The sequence below is a fragment of the Portunus trituberculatus genome, chromosome 39 (genome assembly GCF_017591435.1).
Source record: "Portunus trituberculatus isolate SZX2019 chromosome 39, ASM1759143v1, whole genome shotgun sequence".
In the NCBI taxonomy this organism is placed as follows: domain Eukaryota; kingdom Metazoa; phylum Arthropoda; class Malacostraca; order Decapoda; family Portunidae; genus Portunus; species Portunus trituberculatus.
Genome location: NC_059293.1, coordinates 7,116,854 through 7,131,003, shown reverse-complemented (window position 1 = coordinate 7,131,003; position 14,150 = coordinate 7,116,854). Strand labels below are relative to the sequence as shown.

The following is a 14,150-nucleotide window of genomic DNA, read 5'->3' as shown; positions in this document are numbered from 1 at the left end:
GTGGGTGCGTAGTTGTCGTCCGCCAGACTTGTCTGTGACAAGTATCTGGACTCAGTGTAGGGCTGTTGTCACCCGTAGGTGGTGTCTGGGCTTGTGTGTACACCACCAGATGTGCTGTACACATCATTTATTGTAGTAGTCGTAGGCTAGGGGTGTCAGTCTGACAGGTGTTAGGAAGCACTTGTCGTAGTAAGATAGTATAGTAATATATACACTGCGCGTTTTGTCTCAGTCTGTGATTCATCACCGTCTGTGGACAAGGCGTGCTGAGAGGCATTAATACTTCATAGAGAAGTGGGTGGATTTGTCCTTGTGGGCGGTTTCTCTAGGGAGTATTAAGGCCTCGCCCTGTTACACATAACATCTACCATTTATAAATTCTACTTGGTTGGGTACAGGAAGAGAAGGAGTTGCTGAGGAGATTCCCTTACAGTGAGGGAAATTATACACTGTTGGTGACCTTGAAAGAACCTGAGGGTTACGGCAGCTCTGAGTTATAGTAGTGGGGACTCTATGGAGTTTTACCTTCCCCACTGTATTGACTGTAACAAAGTTGGCGATTTTGCCAGAATACCCCTCTAGTGAGCTGTAGCAGTTAACCGCAGCCGCTGCATACGTAATATATATATATATATATATATATATATATATATATATATATATATATATATATATATATATATATATATATATATATATATATATATATATATATATATATATATATATATATATATATATATATATATATATATATATATATATATATATATATATATATATATATATATATATATATATATATATATATATATATATATATATATATATATATATATATATATATATATATATATATATATATATATATATATATATATATATATATATATATATATATATATATATATATATATATATATATATATATATATATATATATATATATATATATATATATATATATATATATATATATATATATATATATATATATATATATATATATATATATATATATATATATATATATATATATATATATATATATATATATATATATATATATATATATATATATATATATATATATATATATATATATATATATATATATATATATATATATATATATATATATATATATATATATATATATATATATATATATATATATATATATATATATATATATATATATATATATATATATATATATATATATATATATATATATATATATATATATATATATATATATATATATATATATATATATATATATATATATATATATATATATATATATATATATATATATATATATATATATATATATATACAGTGCTGAGTGCTCGACAAGGAAGTACGAACGGGGCCGCCACCGTTCGTACTTTTTTGTCCAAAATGGAAAGACCCTAGCAGGGGATAAATTATATGGCCAAGGAAGCACGAACAGACAAGTGGGAGGAGCTAAGTGTAAGGTTTATGGTACGTGCTACCAATCATCCTTCGGTTGCCTCTTAGTCTTTGTGGGGAGAATTTATTTTGGCGAGTGTACCGACAACGCCACCTAGGCGGCCAGTGTGTTTTTGCAGACAGAGGTGCATTTTAGCCTTAATATGGGTAAGAACAGTTTTTTATCACAAGAGACAATAGCCCAGATCATAGTTTTACATAAAGCCGGTCACCAAACAAATTATATAATTTAGCTGGTTGGAGTTGGCAAGACGTCTGTGTGCAAGTGGGTTGCCATTTTTAAGAAAGAAAGTGGCTGTGACACACCGGGTTACAAACCAAGGAAAAAGTACCCCGAAAAACATACCATTGTGCTACTAATGTTATCAAGAGACAGTTAGAGCATAATCCACATGTTACTGCTAGAAAAATAAAAGAAAGTAACCCGGGACTCTTTGGGGAGGTTAGTTTACGAACTGTTAGCTGCCGTATACACGACCTTGGGTACACAAGCCACTACCCAGTGAAGAAACCTCTTCTCACCCTTAACCAGAGGCACCATAGGGTCGAGTTTTGCAAGAAATATCTTCAGTGGGATGTTGACAAGTGGCTGGATGTTCTCTGAACCGATGAGTCCACCTTTACTGTGACTGGCAGTAGGGGTGGAAATGTGTATCAGCATGCAGGTAGCGACCATCTTGACCCCGCGTACGTTCAGCAAACAGTGAAATACCCTGATTCTCTCATTGTATCGGGAAGGTTTAGTGGAAGGGGACTTGGGAGCCTCGTTGTATTACCGAAAAAATGTAAAAATGAACCAATATATTTATTATGAACTCTTGAATGATAACCTGGAGGATTCTTTTAATAGTTCAGGTGCTACCATCTTTCACCAAGATCACGCCCCAGCCCACACTGCTTGTAGTGTTATTCAGTGGCTTAAAGACTGTCATATACCTTATTTAGCAGACTGGCCAGGCAATAGTCCTGATATTAATGCAATTGAAAATCTGTGGAACCACATTAAACGAGACGTGCAGGGTAAAGATACCAGCTCTGTGCCCAAGCTCGAGGCAGCCATTTGCCAATCCTGGGGTAGTATAACCCCTGCACAGCTTGGCAAGTACGCCACTTCCATTCCAAACCGTCTTTGTGTGATCATCACACGTAAAGGCCACCCATAAAAGTATTAGATGTAAGGAGTGAGCTTTTGTTCATGGATTTATGACTCGTTCATGCTCCTCATCACTCATTCTCGCTAACCGTTCGTACTTCCTTGTCGAGCACTGTATATATATATATATATATATATATATATATATATATATATATATATATATATATATATATATATATATATATATATATATATATATATATATATATATATATATATATATATATATATATATATATGTGTGTGTGTATTTACCTAATTGTATTTACCTAATTGTAACATACGGGAAAAGAGCTATGCTCGTGTTGTCCCGTCTCCATATCTATTAATGTCCAGCTTTTTCTTAAAATCATGAATATTCCTTGCGTTGACCACTTCCACGTCTAAACTATTCCATGCTTCCACCCTTCTATGAGGGAAGCTATATTTTTCCACATCTCTCCTATAAGTGGCCATTTTTAGTTTTTTCCCATGCCCTCTCGACATTCTTTCATTCCACATACACAGATCTTCCCTATCCATTTTTTCCATGCCAATCATCACTCTGTATATTGCTATCAGGTCTCCCCTTTCTCTTGTGTGTGTATGTGTGTATATATATATATATATATATATATATATATATATATATATATATATATATATATATATATATATATATATATGTGTGTGTGTGTGTGTGTGTGTGTGTGTGTGTGTGTATATATATATATATATATATATATATATATATATATATATATATATATATATATATATATATATATATATGTGTGTGTGTGTGTGTGTGTGTGTGTGTGTGTGTGTGTGTGTATATATATATATATATATATATATATATATATATATATATATATATATATATATATATATATATATATATATATATACATACATAATTGCATGCACACATACAAATCTAGACACAGCCTCTAAACTCTTACCAACATCCTTTAACAAACTTCAAGCCTTTTGCATTACAGATAGATTTAATAATGCTCCTGACAAATAAATGATCACTCTTCTCATGAATGATAATCACCAACATCAAGACATCCCAACACTCACAATAAACAATTCCTCAGACTCGCATACCTAAAATCATTGGCATAACATATAACACTTCATGTCATTCAAGCAACACATTGATTTGTAGAAATTCATTACTGCACTGCACTGTCTATTGTTATGGACTTAGGTAGGTAGGGGAGCATCGGTAGCAGCATCTACTTCCACCCCTGGTTTGAATTTGGAGAGAGATCTAATTTTGACCATGTTATTTTTTTTTTCACTCCACCTGAGAAAATTTAGACTGTGAATGTTTTGATTATCAGACTTGTACTTTATATCTATTAGAAATTCTCACTTATATATGTACATTCACTTTGCAGATGTGAGGAGTACACCCTGCTTAGCTGGTCTACATCAGAGCAAAGAGTTGGGAAACTTACTCCAGCAATTGTATACATCAGCAAAAAAGTTTGATGTGATGAAAGTTCCATCTTTGTTAGAAGAAGGTGTAGATAAGGAAAGCTGGGTAATGCTAACTGAAGATTTAGAGGAAATTGCTAGCAATTACTGTAGCAAATGAAAAGTGTGGTATCTTTTGATGTTTTGTTTTGAGTAAAGTACTAATTTAAGTTAACCAAAATTCTAATGATTTATATGTAAATTTCCATAATAAATCAACGTTATAGAATTTCTTTAAAGCTACCAACAATAAGAAGAGTGACCATGATGGACATTTAAGCCCTCAAAATTAGCCTTCCTGAAGTCAGGTACTTTCCTGTTGTTCTATTTTCTAAAAGTTTCATGCCATTTCAGTGTATACCATATTTCTTTGTGATCACTGTTACTTAGCTAGCCACCAAGCTCCACCTGCATAACTGCATCCTCCCTGTTTGCCAGAATTAAATCTAGAATATTGTTTCCCCATGTGGGTTCTAAAACTTGCTTTAAAGACTTGCTTTAAAGAATTATCCTGAATGACCAAGAAAATCTTTTGGTTCTCTGTTACCCACCATCAAGCTCCAATTAACATTCCTATTGTTAAAATCTCCTACCATGCATAGCTATTTCTTCCCATAGGAAAGAGTTTATGTTTGTTTGAAGCATAAGGTGGTCTGTACACTAAACCCCTTTACTACTGATTGAGACCCGTCCTTAATATCTACCCATAGAGACTCTGTTTTACTGTCTGTCTTAAATCTGCTGCTTATGCAACATTGTAGTGTGTCCTTGATGTACAAGGCCACTCCTTCCCCTTTTTTGTTTTCCCTATCCATATGAAAAAGTGTATAACCATCAATTTTCACCTCCTGATCAAATACCTTCTCTGACATATCTAATCAGGTTTCTGTTAAAGCAATTATATCAAAATTTACAACACAAGCTGCTCTCCTTTGCAAATCTATCTTATTTAAATTACTCCTATAGTTCGTGTAATACACACTTAAATTATTCTTCGCATTTACTAAACTGGTTACTTTTCTAGATTTGATTGAGGATTGAAAGAATTTGGTAAGCGAGGTGTTGGGATAACTAGTAAATAAAATACTGCTTTTTTTTGTTTTTTCTTCTGCTTAGCATTTTTGTTCTCTACATGAATTGCCAATCCGAAGACCTGACTCCAGAGCGTTCCCAAGCCTCCTGTAACATCAAGATCAAGATCACGTGTATTGTTTTGGTTCTTGTGGCATATGGTGAGGAGGTAGGAGACACCTACCGAAATTTATTCCCAGTGAGATATAATAGCACTAGTTCAATAGGTGCTGTGAACGTTACATTAAAGCTAGTTGTAATCTTGGTGAACGTTTCCCTTTGTGTCTCACAACTCAAGGAGGCAGTCACAGCCTGCCCTCTAAAGACAACTCTCCTACTTCTCATAAAACTACATGCACTTACCACACATACACACCCTTCACTTAAAATTCAAAATTAAGATAATGGTGACTCCAAATCCAGCCTCGGAGTTCCCTCCTGGGGAGGGAACCACAAATGTCCCCAGATCGAACTGCTCTCCTGGTGGTGACCCAAAATGTCTTGACACCTCCCTCGACCTTTTCTTCATTAACTTTTGCAACATTCTTGGTCTTACATCTAATTTTCAATCTGTAGAACACCACCTCTCCTCTACTAAGCCACATCTTCTTTTCCTCATCGAAAACAAAGCTGTCTGAGGCAACTGACAGTAACCCCTTCTCTGTTCCCTCCTACTTCCTCTATCCTCATTGTTGTGTCTGCAAGTTGCATGATCTTGTTGCGTCCCTAATCTTAAGAATGCTGTGTGGGTTCAAGGGAATGCCTCTTGAGTTTTTTTATAAACTTTACTTAATTATATTATTTACAAACATTTACACTTTACGACCCTTACGACAACAAAGAAAACCACGAAAACCACAAAATTTTAATCACTCTCTTCACTCAAGGTCCACCTTCAAATGCCTCAGATTCTGCTACATTATATCATGAACTCAAATTCATTACACACACAATAACTTCATTGATAACATTTCTCTCTTCACTTAAACTTCTTCTAATGTTCCAGATTTCTTCACAATATTTCTGTTATCCAACTCAAATCACGCAATTTAAATTCAAAGATAAGATAAATCCTAACACACCCTACAATTTACCTTCCAATAAAAACAACACCCTACACAACCTACACATAACCATTTTGCCTTTATCAAAATATGACACCAACATTTTCTCTGACTGCATTACAACTGTCTGGCTACACTTACTGGTCTTGAGATAGGCGGTGCGCCCATTGTGACAGCTCTGTCTCGCTGTCGTCTCTCAGCTTCTCTCCCCCTCTCTCTGACTCACTCTCTCTCTTACACCTTCTAATATACATGCATTACTTGACCTCTCGTCCATATCATTTACTTCTGGCGACCTCTGATTATCACCAGATATGGGGAAAAGGTTCCAGAAGCTTCTTGTAATTTACTGCTCGTCTCCGGCTGTGTTTGTCTTGTCATGACTCACCACCTCTTGTTGTTCTCCTAGGTGGTCATGGGACTTTTTATCTATCAGATTAGTGATAGCGTCATAATCTTGGTACCTGCTTTCGTGTCTCTCATGTTTCTTCATTTATTATTTTCCTTCTTACTTTCATCTTCATCTCTTCATTCTTGCTATCTTCTTTCTTACATATTTCATTTCTTCTCGATTTCCATGTCACAACATCATTTTCGCTCCAAAGCTGGATGTTGCGTCTGTGCACAATGACGTAACTTGCTATCATGCCCATGTTCTCGAATCTTCCGAGTTTCCACCATCTGGCTTCGATTCAATAGTCACTCTCTAACTAAATTTATCTGTGTTGTCTATCTCTCCCCTATTTAATTTCAAAAGTAGAGTACATTCTGTCTTTCTATCCTTTTATGGAGATCTCCATCCTTGGAGATTTCAATGTTCACCACCAGCTTTGGCTTTCATTTTAATTCACTGACCATCCTGGTGAACTTGCCTTCACCTTTGCTACCCTCCATGATCTAGAGCAACTGGTGCAACACTCTTCTCATTTTCCTGACTGTCTTGGAGACACGCCCAACATTCTTGATCTCTTCATTACTTCTAATCCTTCTGCTTATGCTGTAACCCTATATTCTCCATTAAGCTCCTCTAATCACAATCTCATTTCTGTATCTTGTCCTATTTCTCCAATCCTTCCCCAAGAATCCCCCTAAGTGGGGGTGGCTCTGGCATTTTACCTTTACCAGTTGGGGGAACCTGAGGACGTATTATGCTGCTTTTCCCTGGAATGATTACTGTTTCCATGTCAGAGACCCATCTCTGTGAGCTGAACATATAACAGAGGTGATAGTGTCTGACATGGAGGTGTACATTCCTCATTCTTTTCTCAACCTAAACTTTCTAAACCTGGTTTAATACAGCCTGTTCTCTTACTATATATGATAGAGAGGTTGCCCACAAAAGGTACTTGAGCTTTCCATCTCCTGAATCATATATACTTTATATTTTTGCCTGGAATCATGCCAAGTCTGTTCTTTAACTTGCCAAACACTCTTTCATAAATAGAAAATGTCAAAATCTTTCAAACTCTAACTCCCCTCATAACCTCTGGCATCTGGACAAAAACATCTCCAATAAGTTCATTTTTTCATCTTTCCTTCCTTTATTTCATCCTGATGGCACCACTGCCATTTCATCTGTTTCTAAAGCTGAACTCTTCTCTCAAACCTTTGCTAAAAACTCCACCTTAGATGATTTTGGGCTTGTTCTTCCCTCTCTTCCTCCCTCTGACTATTCCATGTCTTCAATCAAAATTCTTCGTAATGATGTTTTCCATGCCCTCTCTCGCCTAAACCCTCAGAAGGCTTATGGACCCTTCTATTGTTCTCAAAAACTGTGCTTCCATGCTTGCACCTTGCTTGGCAAAACTCTTTCAATTATGTCTATCGACTTCTACCTTTCCTTCTTGTAGGAAGTTTGCCTACATTCAGTCTGTTCCTAAAAAAGGATGACCGTTCTAATTCCTCAGACTACCATCCTATAGCTTTAAACTCTTGCTTGTCTAAAGTTTTTAAATCTATCCTCAACAGGAAGATTCTAAACATCTGACTTCTGATCTTTCTAAGATTTTTTATTGGGGCAGAGAAAACTTAGTTGTGTTCAATGCTTCAAAAACTTAATTCCTCCATCTATCAACTCGACACAACCTTCCAGATAACTATCCCCTCTTCTTCAATGACACTCAACTGTCTCCCTCTTCTACACTGAATATCCTCAGTCTGTCCTTTACTCATAATCTTAACTTGAAACTTTACTTCTCATCTCTCGCTAAAATAGCTTCTATGAAGTTAGGCATTATGTGGTGTCTCCCTCAGTTTTTCTCGCCCCTCCAACTGCTAATTTAGTACAAGGGCCTTTTTCCATCCTTGTATGGAGTACTCTTTGCATGTTTGGGGGGGTTCCACTCATACAGCTTTATTAGATAGAGTGGAATCAAAAGATTTTTGTCTCATCAACTTCTTCTGACTGACTGTCTTCAGCCTCTTTCTCACTGCCGAAATGTTGCATTTCTTTTTATCTTTTATCGCTATTTTCATGCTGTTTTACTGGTCTTGCTAACTGCATGCTTCCCCTCCACCTTTGAACAAGGCTTTCTTGTTCATCTTACCTCTATTCTGTCCAACTCCCTTATGCAAGAGTTAATCAGTACTCTCAATCATTCATACCTTTCACTGGTAAACTCTGGAACTCTGTCCCTGCTTCTTTATTTCTATCTTCCTTTGACTTGACTTCTTTTAAGAGAGAGGTGTTGAGACATTTGTCCCTGAATTTTGGCTAACTCCTATGTCTTTTAGGGAACTGGCAACCTAGTGGGCCTTTTCTTCCATATTTTGTTGCCCTTGGCCAGCTGTCCCTCCTACTTATATAAAAAAAAGGCAAATTCTTCCAGACTGGTGTCATTTTATGTAAGTTACTGGTAAGTATGACCTATTATATAGTGTTACCTTGAAAGAAAGAGTTGTTTTGTGGTGTAGTACCAATCGTCACTTTGTTTACATGTGTGAAGATATCTGAAGTTTGATTTTAGAGGCTCTGTTGCCATAGGCTTACCACTAACCACTGCCTCAATAGTGAACCTTGGCCTCATAGGACACAGACTCATTTCCTGAGACTTTATGGAGAAAAGGTGTGTCTAACGAGCCATCAAATACAATAAGTATAATGATGAAATGTGCTAATTGAAGTTTTTAAAAATAAATTAAGTTTGTAGTTTGTACACGGGTTCTTTGTTTTATTTGTTTTCTTAATATCATGGAGTAAAATTCATTTAGGTACTATCGATGCTGTGCCATTAACCTATCAAATACCAGCCCAACATATAGCTGGTACTTGTACTGTACATGCATGGAACACCATTGTCCCCAATGAGCCATTCAAAGCGATGAGTCATAAGAAGAAGAGAAAGAATTTAAAACCAACTTGCTCCATGTTGTAGTTTGTAGTGTGCCCTTAAACTCACCCACTTTCTTCCATACACTCTTCTGTCCCATGCTCTAATTTCATCACATTTTACATTTTTCTTAAATCTCACGACAGTCTTCCACAATAACAAGTCCACCTACACTCCACGCCAGCTGCGGCACATTGAGTACGTGTCTTAGTTCACCACCGACATCTGGTATGTTAAAGGTTGTGAGAACACCCTTGCTGATGCACTCTCTCGCAACATCAGCGCTGTGTGCTCCTCCCTCATCAACTACACCACCATTGCTGCAGACCAAGTGGACGACGCTGAGCTGCAGCAGCTGAAGGAAAACTCCGCACTGCAGATGAGGAAGGTACAGATGCCTGGAACAACCGTGCTGCTGTAGGCCGATGTCTCCACTTCCAACGTCTGGCCTTACTTGCCTGAGCACCATCACTACCCCATGTTCAGGCAGCTGAACGACCTCTCTCACCCTGGCATCCATGCGTCGCAGCAGCTGATGAATGACGCTTCATTTGGACTGGCATCAACAAAGATGTCAGGCTGTAGACCCGTACCTGCTTGAAGTGCCAAGCCTCCAAGGTAATGCACCACACCCACTCTTCTCCAGCCACCTTTAAACCAGTCTCCACCAGGTTCGAGCACGTCCACATCGACCTCGTTGGGCCCCTGCCGTTCTCCTAAGGTTACAGGTACCTACTCACCTGTGTGGATCGCTTCACTCAGTGGCCTGAAGGTGCCCCACTGGCAGACATCACCACTGACTCCATGGCATGTGCCTTTGTCGAGACATGGGTGTCCCAGTTTGGAGTCCCCTTTAGCCTCACTTCAGACCGAGGCAGTCAGATCGAGTCTCGTGTGTTGGGGTTGTGTCATGACTGTGCTGGGCATCTGCCGCTTCAGGACTACAAGCTACCATCCACAGGTCAACGGCATGGTTGAATGCTTCCACCATCAGCTGAAGGCTTCCCTTGCAGCCTCTTCATCCTGCCACGAGAAGTGGGAGGATGCCTTGTCTCTCACACTCCTCGGTATCAGGACTGCCCTCAAAGAGGATCTCCAGCATTCATCTGCTGAGCTCATGTATGGCACAACCCTCTGCCTGCCAGATGAGGTCCTTGCCAGTCAGCTTGCCCTCTCACCCTGCAGTGTCCAGGACTTCGCCAGCAGCCTGAAGGAGTCTACGGCCGATGCAGCCCCGCACATCCTCTGCCACGACCTTCGCCATCCAGGACCTTGACAGCTGTTCTCATGTCTTTCTCTGTGTCAGTGGTGTCAGACGGCCCCTTCAGCAACCTTACCAGGGCCCCTTCAAAGTCCTCCATCATACTCGGAAGACGTTCACTCTGGACATCAACGGCGCTTCCCAGATTGTGGTAGTGGACAGGGTGAAACCTGCCGACCTTCTCCAGGACGTTCCAGACCAGACTGCCGCCACTACCACATCTGCAGTCTGCACTGCTGCCATGCAGCTGGGACTCCGCAGAAAGAAGAGGCTTTCGTTCCTCCTTCCTTGTCACTAGGGCGGAGTATTGTAGTGTGCCCTTAAACTCACCCATTTTCTTCCATACACTTGTCCCATGCTCTATTTTTGTCACATTTTATGTTTTTCTTAAAATTATGTCTACTCTCTTCTAGCTTATTTTACTTTCCTTCACAGAAGTAACACATACATCCTTTTCCTCTTTATTTTCCCTCACACCCTCACACTTGCACATAACAGACAAGTACATAGGTTACACGTACACCGATACCAGTATGCTATATGCAAAATTGTCTCATAATGTATCGTGTTCAGTCAGAACAACCTACTCTGTAAATGTTATCTGCAATAAACATGGAAGAAAGGTACTCATTCTGTTGCTTATCCTTAGATGAGACCATAATGCTTAGCTTTCTAGCAAGGTTTGGGCAAAGCAGGCATTATGAGGGAAGCCAGCCTGAAAACTCTTAACAGACTAACAAGGCAGGAGCATTTGTTCTCGTTTGAGCATTATGAAGGCAGGAGTCTTCACAGGGTGGCTAGTTACAGTGTTATCTGAGATATATTTGCAGTTCAAATGCACGTAAACTAGTAAATAACTTTATTTATTCTTTACTTTATTATTATTACTTATTTTTTTAGTGAAAGTTAGTACTACTTATTGAAACATTGGCAATATATCTATCCCTTTAGTGGATACTCATAGAAATAATGAAGATACCAAATATTCCTTTTAAGATCACAATTTAGATGTATTTATAAGATTGTTTTGCTCCTAATCATTTTATTTTTATCCGGTGCACTCATTGCCTGCAATGCTTGATCAATGAAGGGGCCTATGCAGGTTGCTTGCACGGTATGGGATGTAGAAATATTCCTTATAAATCTTTATAATTTTGGTTGAAATTTATACTATTGAAGTGTGAATCATACCATATTTATTAGCAATAAAAATTATGAATACCACTTAGAATTAATGCATGTTTGAAATTGAGACAAAGTTTAAAAACTAGTATGTATTAATAAAATGTAATATATATATATATATATATATATATATATATATATATATATATATATATATATATATATATATATATATATATATATATATATATATATATATATATGTATATATATAAAGGGGAGACCGATAAGAAACTTCATTAAATGTGGAGGGGTTTGGCCATTCTCTTTAATCAAAATGATCAGAAATTAAGTGTCAATTACATAACAGTTGTCCCTTTAAACGTGGCACTAAAGCAAACACTGCAGCCACTTAAAGGGTAGCCATTCAAATGCCCCACATTTACTCCTTTTGGCTCTTTTGTTGCCTTCTTGCTGTGGAAATCAGAAGCAGGCAATTGAAATGAAGGAGCATATTTATCTCAAAACACCATCATATATTCATCATAACCTTCACTATATACAAGTTAAATTAAGGTAATCGCAGAAAACATTACTATTTTCATGGTATATGTCTTTGTGAAGATATACACTCACCAGATAAATGTAAGCCACAATAAACCTTTGTCACCATAAAATTAGTTTACCATACATTTCATTATTTTAGTTACCTATAGTAGGCAAACAGTTACGGGACTTATACAGTTTCAGGAAAGCCATGCATGAGATAGATGACCTCTTCCCCGCTCTCCTGTACAAGGCAACAGCTCGCCGGTTCGCCTGCTGCTTGAGCTGCTCTGCTGTGTCTTGAGCTGCTCTCTCTCTCTCTCTCTCTCTCTCTCTCTCTCTCTCTCTCTCTCTCTCTCTCTCTCTCTCTCTCTCTCTCTCTCTCTCTCTCTCTCTCTCTCTCTCTCTCTCTCTCTCTCTCTCTCTCTCTCTCTCTCTCTCTCTCTCTCTCTCTCTCTCTCTCTCTCTCTCTCTCTCTCTCTCTCTCTCTCTCTCTCGATAACATAGGACAAAGAAGAAGAGTTCCCGGGACGTAAACATGCGGGACTCCATCTCTCCGGGCAAGCGTGGGCAGCCTGACACACCCCCTGATGACAGCCCAGAAAGGTCCCGCTGCTGCACTGCCCAGGACCATCCCCAAGCCTCAGACGAGTACGTTAAGGCCTCGTTCCTGCTCTGAGGTATGGAAGGGGGGCGTCTCTTTGCCAACCCGGCCAAGGTATCTCGGATCCTCCACGACTCCACCTTCGGGAAATACATCCTCGAGGAGGAGACCCGATCCCTAGGCAATGGCTCATCCCTGATACTGGCGGTGTGGGCCCACAACCTCCCCAAGATCCCCATGCTACAGTGGTCCTCCTTCACCCTAGGTGAGTGGCCTGTTACCTGCCGTAGAGCAGACCGGGACAGCGGTACTTACCACTACGCCAAGGTGGGGCCCCTGGCAGACGACACCACCCTTGAGGAGGTCCGGGATGGCTTCCGTGTCCTGGAGGGCAGTGAGGTGGTGGAACTTATCTGGCTTCCACCCCACAGCCTGCCATGCTTCGCCACAGGGAAGTGGCTTAGACTCAAGGTGAGAGGTTCCCCACCCAGCAAGGTAGCCATCGACCAGCTGGTGTACTACCCACGCTCCATTCTCCTCCCCCTCCTGCGCTGCCCAGGGTGCCTTATGTTAGGGCACTCCATCAACACCTGCAGGTCCTTGGTCCGCTGTGCCCGCTACAGTGGCCCCCACCCCTCCCGGAAAGGCGATAAGGACAAGGTATGTGACAAGCCCTTCCACTGTTTCCAGTGTTGGGGTTCCCATGGGCCCCAGTCACTCCATTGCCCCCACAACCTCCATGCCCAGTAGCTATACACCCACCTGGCGAGTGAAGGCAAACCCCTCCCTGAAATTAACAAGCAGCTGAGGGCCCTCCAGTTGCCTCGACCACAGCGACAGACTCCTACAACAGCCACCCCTGCTCCTACCATCCCAACCCACTCGGCTGCTCGGGTTGTTGAGCCAGGGTGTTCCTTTGCCTCTGTTGCCACAGAGAACAGGTTTGCTGCTCTCCAAGACCTACCCATTGAAGCTGCTACTGTCGCCCAGGAAGAGGACACCATGCCCACTTCTCACATCCCTACACCACCTGCTACCCATGTTG

At 39.5% G+C, this 14,150-nt stretch overlaps 1 protein-coding gene across 1 annotated transcript in view; it reads left to right on the top strand.

Moving 5' to 3' along the window:
- The window catches only part of LOC123515649 (protein misato-like), a 284,397-nt gene extending 279,762 nt beyond the window's left edge, over positions 1 to 4,635 (top strand). Inside the window, exon 11 of the mRNA XM_045274468.1 lies at positions 4,027 to 4,635. Within this exon, the coding sequence (XP_045130403.1) occupies positions 4,027 to 4,226 (200 nt within the window). The 3' untranslated portion in view covers positions 4,227 to 4,635. The remainder of the gene's footprint in view (positions 1 to 4,026) is intronic.
- The last annotated feature ends 9,515 nt before the right edge of the window (positions 4,636 to 14,150 follow it).